This window comes from Vombatus ursinus, unplaced genomic scaffold, assembly GCF_900497805.2.
Source record: "Vombatus ursinus unplaced genomic scaffold, bare-nosed wombat genome assembly UNPS02014959.1, whole genome shotgun sequence".
NCBI lineage: Eukaryota > Metazoa > Chordata > Mammalia > Diprotodontia > Vombatidae > Vombatus > Vombatus ursinus.
In genome coordinates this window covers 4,594,380-4,613,441 of record NW_020954737.1, presented here as the reverse complement: position 1 = coordinate 4,613,441, position 19,062 = coordinate 4,594,380, and the positions used below count along the sequence as shown (strand labels likewise).

At 40.4% G+C, this 19,062-nt stretch overlaps 1 protein-coding gene across 1 annotated transcript in view; it reads left to right on the top strand.

Annotated features, from left to right (window-relative positions):
- The window catches only part of MYLK (myosin light chain kinase), a 313,404-nt gene that overhangs the window by 105,229 nt on the left and 189,113 nt on the right, over nucleotides 1–19,062 (top strand). Inside the window, exons 4-6 of the mRNA XM_027845152.1 lie at nucleotides 10,240–10,288; nucleotides 10,801–10,963; nucleotides 15,762–15,927. Of these exons, the coding sequence (XP_027700953.1) occupies nucleotides 10,240–10,288; nucleotides 10,801–10,963; nucleotides 15,762–15,927 (378 nt within the window). The remainder of the gene's footprint in view (nucleotides 1–10,239; nucleotides 10,289–10,800; nucleotides 10,964–15,761; nucleotides 15,928–19,062) is intronic.

Here is a 19,062-nt window from a genome sequence, read left to right as displayed (position 1 = left end):
ACTGGGCTGCTGTGGGCATTTATTGCTAGGCATTTAGTCAGGGCTGATCTACCTTTTTTCTTTTATTCAGTACTACAGAGTTTGGATAATTATTCCTTTGTTCTGTATTTTGAGATATGATAAAGACAAACATCATCCTCCCTACTTTTTTCATTATATTCCTTTATATTCTTTACCTTTCATTTTCCACATGGATTTTGTTATTATTTTGCCAAATTCTGTAAAGTAACCCTTTAGTAATATAATTCATGTAGAAGTGGGATCAGTAGAGTAATTTGTGTAGTCCAAGTAAGAAGTTATTTAGATCTGGAGTGGTGATGGCTCTGTGAGTTGAGAGAAGGACCCATGTATGCATAATATTGTGAAAATAGAAATGACAAGCTGTGGCTACTGATTCTACATGTGGATTGATTGAGAGTCAGGACTTGAAGATGGCATCAGCTTGTAAACATGGAAGAACAGTGATTCCCTTAATAGTAACAGGAAAGCTTGGAAGAGGTCAGGATTTGAGCAGGAGGACGATGAGTTCCGGTTTGGACATGTTGGGTTTGAGATGCCTTCCCCCAGCAGAATGTAAGGAGACAGATACTATTAGGTTTGTGTCTGTGTGTGTAACCTCAACATTTAGTCTATTACTTTGCATATAGTAAGCTTTTAATAATGTTTGTTGTTTTTAAGAAGCTATTCCTCTCCATAACTTCCATGTATTGTTTCTGGTTCTCCCTTTAAATAAATCTAATCCCTCTTCTGTGTAGCTAGGTAGCACAGTGGAGACAGGAAGACTCATTCTCCTGCATTCAAATCTAACCTCAGATACTTACTTAGCTGTGTGAACCTGGGCAAGTCACTTAACCCTGTTTGCCTCAGTTTTCTCATCTGTAAAATGAGCTAAAGAAGACAAACTTCTCTGATATCTTGACCAAGGAAACCCCAAATGGGGCCACAGAGAGTCAGAGATAACTGAAAAATGACTGAGCCACAACAATCCCTCTTCTGTTTGATAGCTTTTCAAGCATTTGAAGACAGCTGCTATGTCTTTCCTATGACTGAAATCTCCAATTCCTTTAGATAATCCTCATATGATATGGTTCAAATACTTCACACTATCCTAGTTGCCTTACTCTGGAAATGATCTAGTTTGTCAATGTCTTTCAGACATTGTAGAATGCAGAATTGAACATGATGCTCTGTAGTAGTCTGACTGGGGCAGAGTAAGGCAGGATCATCACCGCCCTTATCTTCATTAAAGCAGCCCAAGGTGGCTTTCCCTATTACAACTGACATGTTAAACTCTGAACTTTCAGTCTACTAAAATGACCCCCCCTTTCTCTTTCTCTCTTCCTCCCTCTCCCTCTCTTTCCTTCTCTACCCCTTTCTTCTTTTCTTCCTTCTTGCCTTCCTTCCTGCCTGCCTTCCTCCTTTGTTCATAGCTTTCAGATGGTCTGATGATTCTTGAATTATCTTTTCCCAATCTGTTTTTCAGGTCAGTTGCTTTTCCTAAAAATAATTTTTAGCTCTTTTTAAAATTCTTGCTTTAACTCTTCTTGTGTCCAGCCTGCATTATGCTTTGAGATTTTACTTGTAGATGTTTTCAAGTCATATTCTTCTATATTTGTGTCTTGAACTTCCATGTTACCATAGTAGCTCTTTAAGTCAGGTTCTTTTTTCTGTTTGCTCATTCTTCCAGCCCACTTCTTGACTTGGGACTTTATGTTAGTGTTGGGCTCTACTCACTTCTATAGTGGATGTCTAGCCTGAAATTCTGTCTTTTCATGTCCTTCTTCTGTTTTCACAGCTCAGTCTGGGGAATTGCAAACTTTTAGTCTTCCTGACTCTTGGCCAGGCGTTCTATTTTCTGCCACCTAGCTGCCCTCTTGGCCAAGATACTGCCATTCTTTTTTTTAATCTTATTTAATATTTTATTTTTCCCAATTACATGTTAAAACAATTTTAATATTATTTTTTCAAATTGAGTTCTAAATTCTCTCCCTCCTTCCCCTTTCCCCCTCATTGAGAAGGCAAACAATTTGACATAGATTGTACATGTGTAGTCATGCAAAACACGTTTCCATGTAAGTTGTTCTGTGAAAGAAAACACAGACAAAATATCTTTGATCTGCATTCAGGCTCTATGAGTTCTCTCTCTAGAGATGGACAGCACCTTTCATCATAAGTCCTACAGAATTGTCTTAGATCATTGTATTGCTGAGAATAACTAAACTATTCATAGTAGATCATCATGCAATATTGCTGTTACTGTGTACAATGTTCTCCTGGTTCTGCTTATTTCACTTTGCATCAGTTCATGTAAGTCTTTTCATGTTTTTCTGAGAGCATCCTGCTCATCATTCCTTAAAGCACAATAGTATTCCATCACAATCATATACAACAACTTGTTCAGCCATTCCCCAATTGATGAACATCCCTTCAATTTTCAATTCTTTACCACCACTAAAAGAGTTGCTATAAATATTTTTGTACACATAGGTCCTTTTCCTTTATGTTTTTGTTTTTTATCTCTTTGGATAGAGACCTAGTAGTGGTATTGCTTGGTCAAAGGGTACCCATGGTTTTATAGCCCTTTGAGCATAGTTCCAAATTGCTCTCCAGAATGGCTGAATTAGTATACAACACCAATAGTACATTAATATTTTAATTTTCACATATCCCCTCCATCATTTGTCATTTTTCTTTTCTGTCATATTAGCCAATCTGACAGGTGTGAGGTAGTGGTTCATAATTGTTTTAATTTGCATTTCTCTCATCAGTAGTGATTTAGAACATTTTTTTCTTAGGGCCATAGATAGCTTTGATTATGTTGTCTGAAAACTTGCTGTTCATATCCTTTAACCATTTATCAATTGAGGAATGGCTCTTATTTCTATAAATTTGACTCAGTTTTCTATGTGTTTGAGAAATGAAGTCTTTATCAGAGAAACTCAGTGTAGAATTTTTTTTCATAGTAATGGTTACCTACTATGTATTTCCCTCCATCCTATTTTCCTCCTATTTATTCTACTCTCTCTTTTCTTTTACCTTATCCATTCTCAAAAATGTTTTGCTTCTGACTTTTACCTCCCCCAAACTGCCCTACCTTCTATCAGCCTTATACCCCTTCTCTGATCTCCTTCCCTTCCTACTTTCCTGTATGGTAAGATTGATTTCTACACCCAACTGAGTGTGCATGTTATTCCCTCTTTGAGCCAGTTCCAATGAGAGTAAGGTTCATGTGCACCCTTCCCCACTTTCCCCATTTCTCCTTCCACTATAAAATCTCTTTCAGGCCTCTTTTATGTTTTTTTTTGTTTGTTTGTTTTTTTGGCTAGGCAATGGGATTAAGTGACTTGCCCAGGGTCACACAGCCAGTAAGTGTCAAGTGTCCGAGGCTGGATTTGAACTCAGGTCCTCCTGACTTCAGGACTGGTGCTCTATCCACTGACTCACCTAGCTGCCCCATCAGGCCTTTTTTATGTCAGATAATTTATCCCATTTTACTTCTCCCTTTTCCCTTCTCCCAGTGCATTCTTCTTTCTCATCCCTTAATTTTTTTTTAGATAATCATACCATCACATTCAACTCGAACCTCTGTTTTCTGTTTATGTGTACTCCTTCTAACTATCTTAATAATGAGAAAGTTTTCAGGAGCTACAAATATCATTTTCCCATGTAGGAATATAAATAGTTTAACCTTATTGAATCCCTTATGACTTCTATTTCCTCTTTACCTTTTCATGTTTCTTTTCCATCTTGTATTTGAAAGTCAGATTTTCTATTCAGCTCTGGTCTGTTCCTCAGAAATACTTGAAAGTCTTCTATTTCATTGAATGTCCATTTTCCCCCCTGAAGGATTGTACTCAGTTTTGCTAGAAAGGTGATTCTTCGTTGTAATCCTAGCTCTTTTGCCCTCCAGAATACCATATTTGCAGTGCTCTAATCCCTTATTGTAGAAACTGTTAAATCTTGTGTTATCCTGACTGTGGCTCCTTGATATTTGAATTGATTCTTTTTGGCTGCTTTTGCAGTATTTTCTCCTTGATCTGGGAGGTCTGGAATTTGACTATAATATTCGTGGGAGTTTTCATTTTGGGATCTCTTTCAGGAGAGGATTGGTGGATTCTTTCAATGACTATTTTACCCTCTGATTCTAGAACATCAGGGCAATTTTCCCAGATAGTTTCTTGAAAGATGTTGTCTAATCTCTTTTTTTATCATGACTTTCAGATAGTCCAATAATTCTTAAATTATCTCTCCTGTATCTGTTTTCCAGGTGAGTTGTTTTTCCAATGAGATAGTTCACATTGTCTTCTATTTTTTCATTCTTTTTATTTTGTTGGACTTATTCTTGATGTCTCATAAAGTCATTAGCTTCCACTTGTCCAATTCTAACTTTTAAGAAATTATTTTCTTTAGTGAACTTTAGTACTTCCTTTTCCATTTGACTAATTCTACTTTTTAAGGAGTTCTTTTCTTCAGTGAATTTTTGTGTATCTCTTTTCCATTTAGCCAATTCTGCTTTTTCAAGGCATTCTTCTCTTCATTGGATTTTGTTCCTCTTTTACCATTTGGCCTATTCTGTTTTTTTAAGGTGTTATTTTCTTCAGTATTTTTTTTTGTGCTTCCTTTACCAAGTTGTTGGCTTTTTTCATTATTTTCTTGTATCACTTTCATTTCTTTTCCCAGTTTTTCCTCTACCTCTCTTATTTAATTTTTAAAATCCTTTTTGAGCTTTTTCATGTCCTGAGACCAATTCATATTTTTCTTTGCAGCTTTGGACACAGGAATTTTGACTTTATTGTCTCCTTCTGAGTGTGTGTTTTGATCTTTCTTGTCACCATAGTAATTTTCTATGGTCAGAATTTTTTGACTCTATGCTAAAGTGGGGTTCTGTTTCTCAAGTGGAGGGTGCATTGTCCCAAGCTTCAAGGTTTTTGTGCAGCTGTTTTCAGCTGGGAACCTGTAAGTTTTTGTCTCTTCCAAGATGGTATGATCTAGGGAGAGGTGTGTTTGCTACTGTCCTGTACTGTGTACTGATTTGTGAAAGACTGCACTCACTCTTTTCAATCCTGGAACTAGCTCATTACAGATACATACATATATTCCTCCAACCCATATTAGAAGTCTTCTTTCCTGAGAACATACAACTGAATGAGTGAGTGAGTGAATGTAAGTATATTGGCAAAAATCAGCAGATGGAGGAATAACAAGATAAGCAGTTGGGGCTGCTGTCTTTGTTGATTGGGGTAAAAGTCTTAGAATAAATTTGGGACATTGTTGGGTAGAATGATCTAGGGACAGCTCCATGCTATGTATTTGAACTTCATTATTTCCTTGAGCATGGGAAGCTGTTACATCCTCACATGATCCTCTTATGAGGCAAATAGGTGGCAACTAGTGGATAAAACACTGGATTTGAATGTAGGAAGACCTGAATTCAAATCCTGCCTTAAACGCTGGACAAATAATTTAATCTGTAAGTGATTTTGTAAGATGAGGATGATAACAACATTTCCTTCACAGAACTGTTGTGAAGATCACGTGATATAATATATGTAAATTGCTTGCCATCCTCTAAGTACTGTGAAAGGACTACCATTGTCTGATCCAATAATTCATTTATCTTCCAGTGTTCCTTTCCTTCACATTAGTATGTACATTGTGTATGTTATTTTCTTGGTTCTGCTTACCTTATCCTGTATCATCTCATATCATCTCAAAATGGATAGCCAGTAGACATTTTAAACTCAATATTCTGTCTAAACAGAGTTTAAAATTGAGTTTAAAGTTTAAACTCAATTATGTCTAAAACAGAGCTCATTATCTTTTACCCCTGAACCCTCCCTGATTCCTACTTTCCCTGTAAGGTTCACCATCCTCTCAGACTCTGAGGCTTGAAATCTAGGTGTTATCCTGGATTCCTCTAGTGTCCTCCAATATCCTAGTAGGTGCTTAAGAAATGTTTATTGAATGAATGAATATAAGCCTTACAAGTTCTTCACATTTGCCATTTTTATGATACGGTGATAATATTCCATTATATTCATATACCACACTGTTCAGCAATGTACTTGATGGGTGGCCAGCTCTTTGCTAACACAAAAGTGCTGCCATAAATATATTTGTATGTATCTCTTTACCTTTATCTTTGATGTTCTTGGTATATATGACTAGTCTTGGTTGTCATGGGTTAAAGGGTATGTACGGTGTAGGAACTTTTCTCATATAATTCCAAATTATTTTTCACCCTTCTTTCTCTATTTCATATTCTTCCAATTCCACCACAACCCCCCTCCCCAACCCCAGTCACTCACTATAGAGTTAGATTGTTCAGAGTCCTTTTCTTATGTGTTTTCCTTTCAAGAGGAGTAGATGGGATATTGGATTTGAAATCAGGAAAACCTAATCCCATCTCTCTAGAGACTCACTAGCTGTGGGACCGTGGGCAAATTACTTCACCTGACATGGCCTTAGATTCCTCAACTATGAAGTGATGGAGTTTGACTCAACAACCAGTCCCTTCCGCTTCTAAATCTATGATCCTAGTTTATTCTTTTGAGGAAGAACTTCATCCTCCCACATAAACTAGAGGATAGAGTGACTTTCAATCGGCCAATTGTTACTGCATCTTCTTTGTTCTAGGTGCTGTCCTGGGTACTGGGTAAAGAAATGATGAATAAAACAATCCTTCCCTTGAGGAGTCACTTTTCAATAGGGAGACAGTACATATGTACAGTATAGGAGAGACAAGTACATACATAAGCATATACCAAATAAAAATAAAGAAAATAAAAACAAAGTAGTTAAATGTAACATAGTTTGAGGGGCAAGGTACAAGCATTTGGCAAGATCAAGGAGGCTCCATGTAGATAATGGTACTTGAAGTGTGTCTTGAAGGAAGAGAATTCTATTGAGGTGGAAGTAAGGAGCGGGGTGCATTCCAGGCATTGGGTTCAGATTGTGCAAAGGCCCAGAGATGGGAGTTGGAGTACTATGTGTGAAAAACAGAAAGGACAGTTTGGGTCATAGCTTGTCACCTTTTCTAAAAGGAAACCAACATGCATTTCATACATACAGTACTGTTTCCTGGATCTCATAGGAACAAAAACAGCCTGTAGTCTTTTCAGGTGGTTGGAACGTTCTCAACTCCCTTACCTATTTAGACTGAAGTCTTTGACTTGTTTAAGGAAGAGGCTTATCTGAACTTTGTGTTGTTATTATCAGTAGTGTTTTTCCAGGACTTTTCTACCTTTTCTCCTAGGTTCTGGTGCAGTTTTCCAGTGTCCCCAAAGCTAGCAGATTCCTATTAGGGCCCTAAGGCAAACAGTGGCTGGCTTAATAATGCCTATTAAAGGGCCAGCATTCTTTGATTCTCTTTCTCCTTTCACATGCCTAAGGCCCCCTCTTTAGAAGGTCATGGTAATGGAAAGCAATCCTATCCAGGGGAAGAAATATTAATCAGTTGGTTGAGAGAAATGATGCCCCTCAAACTTTTTAACCATCACATGGTCAATAAATATTTGTTTAGCACCTGCTGTGTGCCAGGCACTGTACTAAGTGCTGGATATTATTAAATATTAGCACAGGCACCAAAATGGGAATGATCTATAATGATCTTGGCCTCATAGGAGCAAAAGTTAATGTGGAGAAATAGTCAGGAATCTGTTTGAATGGGAATTGGAAGGCCAAAATGTAGAGCTCCCTCAAAGATGGAAAGAGTTTAACGTAAAATGCTATAAACTGGCAAACACTGAAGGTTCTCCATATCTGCATGCATGAAGCATCAACAGTGGAGGTGCACCTCTTCCTGGATGAAAGACATTCCTTTGAGGCCTAGGGAGGAATTTGCTCTGAGGTGTCTGTTCCTGGAGGAAGGCACTAAATGCCAGCTGCTAGTAGAGGATATTTGCTAAGGTGAGGGGAGATGAGTAGGCTTTTAAACAAGGCTTTCTAGGTATTCCTATGACCGGGAGGAGGGGTTGTTGTCTAGTAATTTTAGTCATGTCTGAGTCTTCATCACCCCTTTTGGGGTTTTCTTGGCAAAGATACTGGAGTGGTTTGCCATTTCTTTCTCCAGCTCATTTGACAGATGAAGAACTGAGGCAAATAGGGTTAAGTGACTTGCGCAGGGTCACACAACCCCATACTCCCTCAGCTAGTAAGTGTCTGAGGCCAGATTTGAACTCAGGTCTTTCTGACTCCAGGGCCAACACTCTGTCCACTATACCACCTAGCTACCCAAAAGATAGATACTTCCCTCCTTTTGGTAAAGAGTTAAGAGGCTATGGGAGCTAATTGTTACATACAATATTCGTGTTTCTTATGTCAGTTTTTTCTTAATTGTTTTTCTTTATTACAAGGGAAGCTTCTTTGGAATTTGGTTATATCTGAAAATGAATGTAATATCTAAAAAAACAAACTTTAAAATGTTACAGAAATAAATAATAGCAGCTGGCCCCCAGCATAATGGAAAGCACACTGCACCAGTCATAGAGAACTGGGTTTGAGCATCAGTTTTACTCCCAACTGGTGCTGCCTGTCAGGGATTCAAACTGAGGGATCCGGGGTTGGGACCAAAGTGACAGGACACAGCAAAAGAAGCAGGCCATTGGGAGAGAGTAGGATGGCCTATCAAAGGAGAGTAGCTCCAGAAGCAAGGCTGATTTAGAGAACTTCTGAAGAGGAGTCCTTTTAAACCCAAAAGACCAAGATTGGCAGAGATGGGCTCAACCTACAGCTGACAAACACCTGCCAGGGTCAAAGAGTTAGGGAAGGGGGCTAGTCCCTAGGCAGAAGATTCTCCCAGACTTCTACTGGATGTTGTCATCACTCAGTCCTCATGCTTTGCATTTTGACCTCTTTCCAAGGCAGCCAATGGCAGTCAAGAGTAATCCCCTCCTCTGGGTCTGTCTCCTATTCCCCATCTCCAGATGCATTTGCCTCACCACGGGACGCTATTCTGCCCTGTCTCTAGGATGCAGCTCACACACAGCTCAGGAATCCACTTTGGCATTTTAACAACTATCACCATCTTTATTTCTACCTATTCTGATGTGATTCTCTCTCTGTCTCTGTGTGTGTGTGTGTGTGTGTGTGTGTTTTCCCTCAGTGGAAGTAGAGTATAACTTTTCACATTATTTGATGATAGTCAAAACTCATGTAGAGACTAACCTATCTCTCTGCCTCCCGTGCCCAACCCCATGCCCCCTCAGCTTTGACCTTAAATAGTCAGGGAATCAGCAAATACGTATTACAAGCCTGTAATGTACCAGGCACTGTTCTACAAGCTGAGGCTTCAAGCACAAAAATGAAGCAATTCCCACAAAGAATTTGTTATATTCTATGGAGGAGACAACATGTTAGCATTTAAATATATACAGAACATATACAAAATTGGTACAAGGCAGTTTTTTTGTTTGTGAGGGGACATAAGGCAAGACACTAGCAGTTGGGTTGATCAGGAAAGGTCTGTTGTAGGAGTTGGCATTGGAGCAGAGTTTCAAACTAGGGATTCTAAAAAGGCGGAGCTGAGGAGGGAGTGCATGACTGAGTTAATTAACATTTATTAAGTGCCTACTGTATTCCAAGAACTATGCCAAGGGCCAGGGATGCAAAGAAAGGCTCAACACAGTCCCTGCTTTCAAGGACCTCGCAGATTAATGGGAGTGACAACATACAAACAACTATGTGCAAACAAGATATAATCAGGCTAGGGGCAGCTAGGCAGTGGATAAAGCACCGGCCCTGGATTCAGGAGGACCTGAGTTCAAATCCAGCCTCAGACACGACACTTACTAGCTGTGTGACCCTGGGCAAGTCACTTAACCCCAACTGCCTAAGCAAAAAAAAAAAAAAAAAAGATATAATCAGGCTAAAATAGAGATAATCACTGGAAGGAAGGCCCCAGCATTAAGGGGATTAGGAAAGGCTTCTTGCAGAAGGTGGGATTTTAAGCTGGGATTTAGAAAAGCCAGGACACAAAGGGAGAATTCCAGCATCTCTGAAGGACAGCCAGTAGAAAATCTCAGATATAGGAGGGGGTGCTGCCTGAGCAAAGGATAAGAGATTTAGTGTGTGAACCTAACTAGCTAACTTGTGGGGCAGGTGCCGGATTGCCACAGCCACAAAGTAGGCTGTGAAGAATTAACTCTAGCCCTTGTGGTTGAACCTTCTTCTCCTACTTTGATCAGAGTCTGCAGGATGGCCTAATGCCCTTAACTTTCTTGTTTGGTCTTCTATTTGCAGGAAACTCTGCGAAGACCTATAGAGAGCCTTCTGGTGTCAGGGCCCTAGGGTAAGTATACTAGGAAGTGTCAACAGACGGGGTAGTGATTAGTGTGGACTGGGCGATGCTTCCTTTGTTGATTTGGAGAATGGACCTGGCATGTTGCATGTAGAATAATCAGGGTGAGAGTGCAGTGGGGGAGGAGGATGTGGAAATGGTTCTAATTTAGTTAATGTCCCTGATCTATCATTTCGCCCTAAGACAACAGTCTTCTCTTGATCACTCTTTTAGGAGACAGAGTAAGCCATAGAACTCTAGGTAAGACAGGAGAGAAAGCTAGTTTTCTCACATACCTGCACACACATGAAATAGACCCAAGACAAAAACAAGATGTTAGCCTAGAAAGCAGAAAACCTGAGAGAGCCCAGTGAAGGAGTTCTATTTCCATGTTTTTCCCTATAGGGCTCCTTGGGTAGGAGAGAAGATTCAGAGCTTTGAGAAGGAAATGGGAGTGGGAGGCCTGAAGTCTCAATAGCTTTATAATGGGAGCCAGAATTAATTGTATCCTGATTGCCTTCCAGGGGCAGGCTGGCAGCCTCCACGGATAACCTGCCAAGCATCTGGGGAGAGAGCCCTCCCAGATTTGCTACTAAGCTAAGCAGGGTGGTGGCAAGAGAGGGACAAACAGGTCGCTTTTCCTGCAAGATCACCGGCCGCCCCCAACCCCAGGTCACCTGGCTGAAGGTAAAGAATGGTTAGATTGTGCCCCAGGGCCCAGAGACCCAAAAGGTCAATGTGAGACCTTGTTGACGGGTGCAGACCTGCCACCCTGCTATTTGGGATCCACAAGGACTGTCTGGTGTTCCTCATGTCTGTAAGACTACATCATTCATTGGTCCAGTCCACCCTAGCTCCTTGTCTCCCAAGCAGGGAGAGTGAGCTCCACATGAGTCATGCCCTTAAATCAATCTGTCTAAAACTCCCAAGCCACAAGGCCCTAATCATCACAAAACTCCTGATCAGCTGCAAACCTCAGGATTACAACCACTCTTCCTTTTCTGTTTCATATTATTTATGACTTAGCAATCAAAAGCCTACTTTTTATCAGCTCTCATTTCCATTGGGAAATAAATACAATGGCATCTCCTTCATGATGATGATTATATTACCCTTGAAGGTGCATACCCGGTCCAACTTCCTTTCTGCAGAACGCGTGACATCCAGTCATTGCTTTAGAGCTGGAAGGAATCTTAGGGGTCATCTAGTCCAACCCCCTCATTTTACATATGAGGAAACTGAGGCCCAAAAAGGTTGAGTGAATTAGCCAAAGTCACGTAAATTAAGTGAAAGAGCTGGAATTTCAGCTCAGGTTCTCTGGCTTAGATTCAGAACTCATTCCACTGCATTGGAATGATAGCACAGTGCCTGGCACGTAGTAAGTACTTAATAAATATTTATTGACATTGGTACAAATTCCATCTGGGTCTTAACATTACTTCTCCATCCACATAATCTCAAATTGAGCAGGCCCTCCTTTATCTCTGGGAAAGTCCTTGCTCCCAGGCTCCATTCTCAGGCTGATGTTGTTGATCATCCCTGGCAGTCACATGCTGGAGTCTTCAGGGAAGTAAATTATAGCTTGCTTATAGTGATGCATTAATGGGTGGGTGGGTGAAAAAGCATTAATTAAGTGCTTACTATATGTAGAGCACTGGGAATACAAATACAGAAGTAAGGCAGCTCCCTGTCTTAGGGAGTTCTCATTCTAATAGAAGGAGATTGCACAAATTAGGAGGCTTCAACTGCAAGTGTGATGATTTTAAAAGTATAGTAGTCCTTGGAGTGCAGTGGCAAAACAGAAAATAATGCAACATCTTTAATGAAATCATATTTGTGTCTGATATCAAACCACTTGAAAGTGCCGAAGACTTAGGGGACAAGAACTTTCTTTTCTGGGGCTTCAGTAGTTATGGCCACTGAGGAGTAGGAAGATGCCTCACCTGCAGAGTTGACAAGTCACATCTCCCCTTGAGTTGCTCCCCTGGATGACGGATTTGGGCACCTGCCTGGTATGGTCTGGGCAGCACCGCTGTTCCCAGGGTTCTTGGGTTTAGCTGCTTCTCGGTGGCAATTGGTTAATAGTTGGTATTGGTGGGATGGTCAGTACTTTCCCCACTAAGGTTGACCTGTGTGTATGGAGCTCAAATTTATCTAATTCCTTATTTTCTTGAAGTGGTTTTTTTGTTTGTTTGGTTTTTTTTTAAATCACAACAACCCTCTAATTAGAATCTTCTGCTTGGAGGTTTTTGTGTTATAAGTGAGGAAATGGACACTGAGAGAAGGGAATTGCTTTGTCCAAGATCACACAAGGATTTTGTAGGAAAGCAGCACCTAGAACCCAGGGACGCCTAGAACCCAGATAACTCAACTCCTGCCATAGCACTTTTTCTACCATACCACTTCTACTGGGAGGTAGCTCATACCTATGTTTTCTTTGGAGATACGTAATCTAGTTAGTCTTGGAACTGAAACTCAACAGCAGCCCTCCCTGTTCCTGGTCTAATATCTTTTTCTGCTGTTCTCTCAGGTCTCTGCATTTTCATCTCAATTTATGGTGATTTGTGACATCTAGAAAACTAATGATAATACCTAACATTTATCAAATACATTAAGGTTTACTGTATGTATTTCATCTTATTTCATACTCACAAACCAAGGTGAAGGCATTTACCTAGGATCACATAGCTATATGAGGCAATATTTGAACTCGGGTCTTTCTGATTGTTTTATTCACTGTATTTCTATCCCTAGGACCTATTGTTCTGTCCTATATACCACCTAGCTACCATCAGCTGTATATCAGGAATGTAGAGTTACCCTCTAGGAGGCTGTTCCCTAACTTGGTCGTCTACTACTTTTCTTGGCTTTTGTCACAATTGCCAATTGTCCTCCAGCCCCTGTGATCTTAGTGTCCTGTGGCCATTGTTCAGTTCTTACCATTCACTGTGTCCACGTGGCGTAGCCCTCCAACTACCTGGTGGGTAAATACTAGAACCAACTTCCCCTGCTCTCCCTATTCCTCCTCCAATCTGTTGGCTTCCCAGCTTATCGTGAGGATGTCCTGCATCAAGTCTGAAGATAGCCTTGGCCACATGTGATTTGATTTAGAATGACCATTAGGCTTCCCAAATCAATGAAGTGGGAACCTTAGCTCCGCCTTGTTTGGTTGAACATTCTTCAAGAACAGACTAGAGAGGAGAAAATACTTTCCCGTATGCACAGAAGAACATACACATTCACACACACACACACACTCTTCCCATAGCCTTGACTCATTTCCAAGAAAGGATATGAAATTCATTACCACTGTCAGCAGTGGCCTTGGGGCACAGAAAAGAAGATATTTCTTTTTTTCTTTCTTTTTTTTTTTCTGGGAACTGGTGTGGGAGGTTGGTGTAAACCTGGGATTAATGAAGTTTAACTCCACATTTGGAGAGAGGTCCTCAATCCAGGGAGCTTGCTGTGTTATAGCAGCCACATTACCAAAAAGTACCAAATGGTTTTCTTTTATGAGCTCTATCTAGCCAGGCTGGGTGACAGCTACCACTACTTTCCCTTGGCAAAACTCCCAGCCTGGAGTATTCACATTGGTGGGGAGCATGGGTATAATATACCCTGAAAGCAGAAACAGTAAGGCAAGACACCGTTAGTCATAGAACAGAAATATGCATCTTAGGTTGACAATTTATGTCTTCGAGACAGTGGCAGGGTTGACATAAGCAAAGCATGTAGGAAGCACGGGACAAGAAGTGGGTTCTGAAAGGCCCCTTTCTACTCAAATGCGTCTTCCCCATCTGCAATATTAGTTACCAGAATCACAAATCAGACCTCAGAGGACAGCACCTTGACCCTGGAAGTCTTTCTTAAAATGCATTTAAAAAATTTTAAGTACACATTAAAATTTTTAAATTTTTTTTGATTTAACGTTTTAAAATACACATATGTTCCCTAATAAAAAGAGTACTAGATTGAGAATTAAGAGACCTGGGTTCTGGTCCCAGCTTTGCATAGCCCTAATCATTTGGGTGACTTTGAACAAAATTGAACCTTTCGCTGTCTCAGCTTCCTCCTCTGTCCAATGAAACTTTTAGACTAGATCATCTCTAAAGCATTTTCCAGCTTTGACATACTAGGTTTCTATACCTTACTCAGTAGCATGATTTGGGTCCCTGCCTAAGTAGTTAATTGATATTTTGGGCCCTTTGGATGTAAACAGGTTAATTCTAATGATGAAGAAGTCAGGGACAAGCCTTGGGTGGTGAAAGCAACTGAGAGTCAGGGTCAAAGAAGGCAAGTTTAGTGTGATTGGGTGCCTAGGGAGGGGAAGGCATCAAGGACTGGGTTCACCTGCTTGAAAGTTTTGCCTGTGCTATTCCATGGAGGACAACAAAAGTGAGTGCATGCATGGTTTGTATGCATGATGGGACTTTACCACTGGCAAATCACTTGACCTTTCCAGCCCTCATCTTTCTCATCAGTGAAATGAAGGAATTAGACTAAACAGTATCCCAACAGTCCTTGCAACTTGAATGCAATATGTTTCTGAATTATATGGAGGGGAACTTAGTTGCTGTTTTAGACTGGAAGCCTGCTGAGGGTGGGGTCACTTGTTCCATACAACAGGAGTACAGAGAAATGCTGAATGAAAGTAATTGCTGTTGCTAAAGGAGGTGATGAATCTTGGTCTCATAATACTAATAATTATAATAACAATAACAATAATGATAATCACATTTTATAGCACCTTAAGGTTTGGAAAAGCACTTTACTTGTACTACCTCATTTGATCATTCCAAAAACCCATGGAGGCAGGAGCTATTATAATCCTCATTTTGCAGATGAGGAAACTAAGGCTGAAAGAGGTTAATAAGTCAGTCAATAAAAATTTACTAAGTACCTGTTATGTGCCAGACACTGTGCTAATTAGTTGGGGTACAAAGAAAAGCAAAAGACAATTCTTGTTCTCTAGGAGTTCATAGTCTAACAGGGGAGAGAACATGCAATCGATTATGTATGAACAAAATATACACAGGTTAAATTGGAGATAACAGAGAAAAGGCACTAGTGACTCGTCTAGGGTCACAAACTAAATAAATGTCTGAGGTAAGATTCAAACCTAGGTCACCCAGATTCCAAATCCAGTACTGTTATTTGTCATTCCACCTAGATACCTGTTGCTGAGTTTAGCACAATACCTGGCATATACTGGGTGGTTAATAAATGTTTGTTGACTGTTTATCATTTACCATAGATTGTCTAAAGACCAGCCTCTGAATATGCTGGTGGAACTCCGGATTTGAAGCCACTTTTGCTACGTGCCTTGGTGTTTGACTTGATGTGGTATTTGACTCAAGAATTGCTCAGGTGTTTAAGTAGATAATTCCTGTGGTTTTCAGCCTATCCTTGGAAGAAGAGGCCAGGAATTTGGGTTGAGGGAGACTTATTTCTGTTACCTAGATATCTTATTCCCACAAACATATAGGGGGAGGTCCCATTGGAGCCAAGTGCCCGTATCCACATGCTTGAGAAGACTGGGGTACAAGTGTTGGAGATCCAAGAGGTACAGCTGTCTGATGTGGGTGTCTACACATGCATAGCAGTGAATGTAGCAGGGAAAGCATCCATGTCTTCAGAACTCATCATTCAAGGTATGGTCTAGGATGGCACAGATACTGGGGATTAATTCTTTCTTCCAGATACTGCTAGGCTCCAGGGAGAAGACCACTGGAATCACTCATTGGAGTATACACATACATGTAAGTGTACATTCATAGGATTAGTATTAGTCACAGGCAAAGTAGGCAGCCTTGGTTTACAATTTTCATTTGCCCCAACCTACTTCCCCTGTCTGTTAGAAGAAGCAACAGAACTTTATAGGCCTGGCCTGCTCTAAGGTCCTGTTCTACTTAATCTGGACTGTTACTCCTTCTGTTCACTTTTTGTCGATTTTGTAACACTACAACAACTGCTTTGCAAAAGCTCTTTGGTGTCCCTCCCTAATCCCAACCCGTTTTACTTTCCTCTCTTCTAATGCTTCCTACTCCGGTTTCACTGAGATGAGAGCCAACCCCCTTAAATATCCACCTTTATCGCCCTTCCTACCTCAGCCCAACTCTGTTTCAGCCCTCGGAAGGAACCTAGGAGCCACCTGGTCTATCTCATAGATGAGAGACCTTAGGTTCAAGATCATTTTCCCTGCAGTCCTGAGTAAGAAATGCCCCACTTCCTCTCTAAAGGTAACTGCTTCATCTGGACCCGTAATCCTGGTGATTCTCAATCTTGAAAGATTTAGCATTTTTATTTATTCTCTTCCTCTCTACTGTCTTCTATCTTGACTCCCCACCCTCACCATTCCTTTCCCCTATACCGTCAAACATGCAAAAAATTCGCCATCATTTTGGTTACAAAACAAAACAAAACAATAGCCTTGATCCTGCTTCCCCCTACAGATGCCATCCTATTCCTTTATTTCAGTTCCCTTTCTTCCTCAGTTTTCTCATCTATAAAACGAAAATAATAATAGTACCTACTTTCCAGGGTTATTGTGAGGATAAAATGAAATAATATTTGCGAAGTGCTTCGCAAATTTTAAATTGCTATACACATGCTAACTAGTATTGTTATTAGGGCTAGAAGGGACTTGAGGAGTCACCTGGTCCAATCCATGTATTTTACAAGGAAAGAAATCAAGGCCCAGATAGGTTAAGTAATTTGCCCAAGGTCATAGGGGTGGTCAATGGCGATGCTGAAATTTGATTCCAAATTGAATCTAAATCTGATGTTCTTTCCAAAGCGGCTCTTTCCAGGTTGACATCATTGTAATTTGATAAACATTTATTAAGTGCCTATTATGTGCCAGGCACTGTGCTAAAGTGCTAGAGATATAAAAAGAGGCAGAAGATAGTCCCTGCCCTCAAGGGACTTACAATATAATAGGGAAGACATCAAGCAAACAAATATATACAATGCAAGCTATATATAAGATAAATGAGAAATAATTGATAGAAGGAAGGTTCTGGACTTAAGAGGGATTGGGAAAAGCTTACAGTAAAAGATGAGATTTTAGTTGGGACTTAAAGGAAGCAAAGGAGATCAGTAGTCAGAGTATAGAGGAGGGAGAGTATTCCAGGCATTGGGGACAGCCAGAGAGGATAACCCAGAGCCGAGAGATGGAATGTCTTATTCATGGAATAGTGTTACTGGATTGAAGAGTACCAGAGAGCAAGGATAAGAACACTGGGAAGGTAGAAGGGGTTTAGGCTATGAAGGGCTTTGAATGCCAAAACAAAGCATTTTGTATTTGTTTCTGGTGGCAATAGGGGAGCCACTGTAGTTTGAGTAGGGGAGGTAACATGATCATTCTTGCGTTTTAGGAAAATCCTAAGTGGAGGATGAATTAGAGTGAGGAGAGGTTTGAGGCAGGCAGACCCACCAGCAGGCTATTGCAGTAATCAAGGCATGAGATGATGAGGGCCTGCACTGAAATGGTGGCAGTTTCAGAGGAGAGAAGGGGTTATATTGGAAAGATGTTGCAAAGGTGAATTTGACAGGCCTTGGCAACAGACTGGATATGAGGGGGTGAGAAATAGTGACAAATCTGGGATGACTCCTGGGTTGCGAGCCACAGGGACTAGGAAGAAGGCATTACCCTCTGCAGTAACAGGGAAAGTAAGTGGGGGAGAAGGTTTAGGGGAAAGATGATGACTTCTGTTTTGGATATGTTGAGTTTAAGATGTCTAATGGATATCCAGTCTGAGAGGTCTGAAAGGCAGTTGGAGATGGGGGTTAGAGGTCAATGGAGAGGTTATGGCAAGAAAGGTAGATCTGAGAATCATCAGCATTGAGATGATAATTAAATGCATGGGAGCTGATGGGATCACCAAGTGAAGTAGTAGAGAGGGAGAAGAGAAGAGGACCCAGGACAGAACCCTGAGGGGTACCTGCAGCTAGAGGACATGATCTGGATAAGGACCCAGCAAAGGAGAGAGAGTGACTGCTCACTGGGTCCAGTTATTCAGCCAGCTCCAAATCTGGCTAATTGAACTGTGGTTTTTTTATCCCCAAAATTAGCAAGAGAGGTTTTGTCAAATGCCTTGGTAAAACCTAGGTAAACTGTATCTACGACATACTTCTGGTTTAATAACTTAGTCACCTTGAGAAAAGAGGAAATTAAGTCAATTTGGCATGAACTACTATTGATGAAACCTAGCTGTTCCTTTGCAATTACTGCTTCCTCTTCTCGATGCAAACTTACCATAACTTTTATCACACACTCTAGGATTTTGCTAAGAGTCAAGGTCAAGGTCACTGGCCTATAGTTTGTAGACTCTTTGTTCTTTCTGGTACGGTAATGGCTTTGTATTCAGAATACCTGGGTTCAGATCCCACCCTTGACCATTATTGCATCATTGCATGTCCTCAATGAATCACTTAACTTCCCTTAACTGCAATTTCCTTAGCTATAAAATAAGGAATTTGGAGTAGATGGTGACTGAAGTCCCTATCAGCTTAAATTTTCTGTGATCCTTTTCTTAAAAACTAAAACAACTTTGAAGTACTGCCTTATTTGCCATAAAATTGGCAAAAATAGTTTTAAAAAATTAAACATAATGATACACAATAAGAGTCACAAAACTGCTCAGACCCTTTCATCTTAATGGTTCCTCTACTAGGAATATAACTTTAAAATATTAAATAAGAAAAAATGGAGGGAAAAAATGAATGTATCTCTCTATGTGGAAAATCTGGGACTGAAACCCAGTTCCACTGCCTCAAAATCTAAT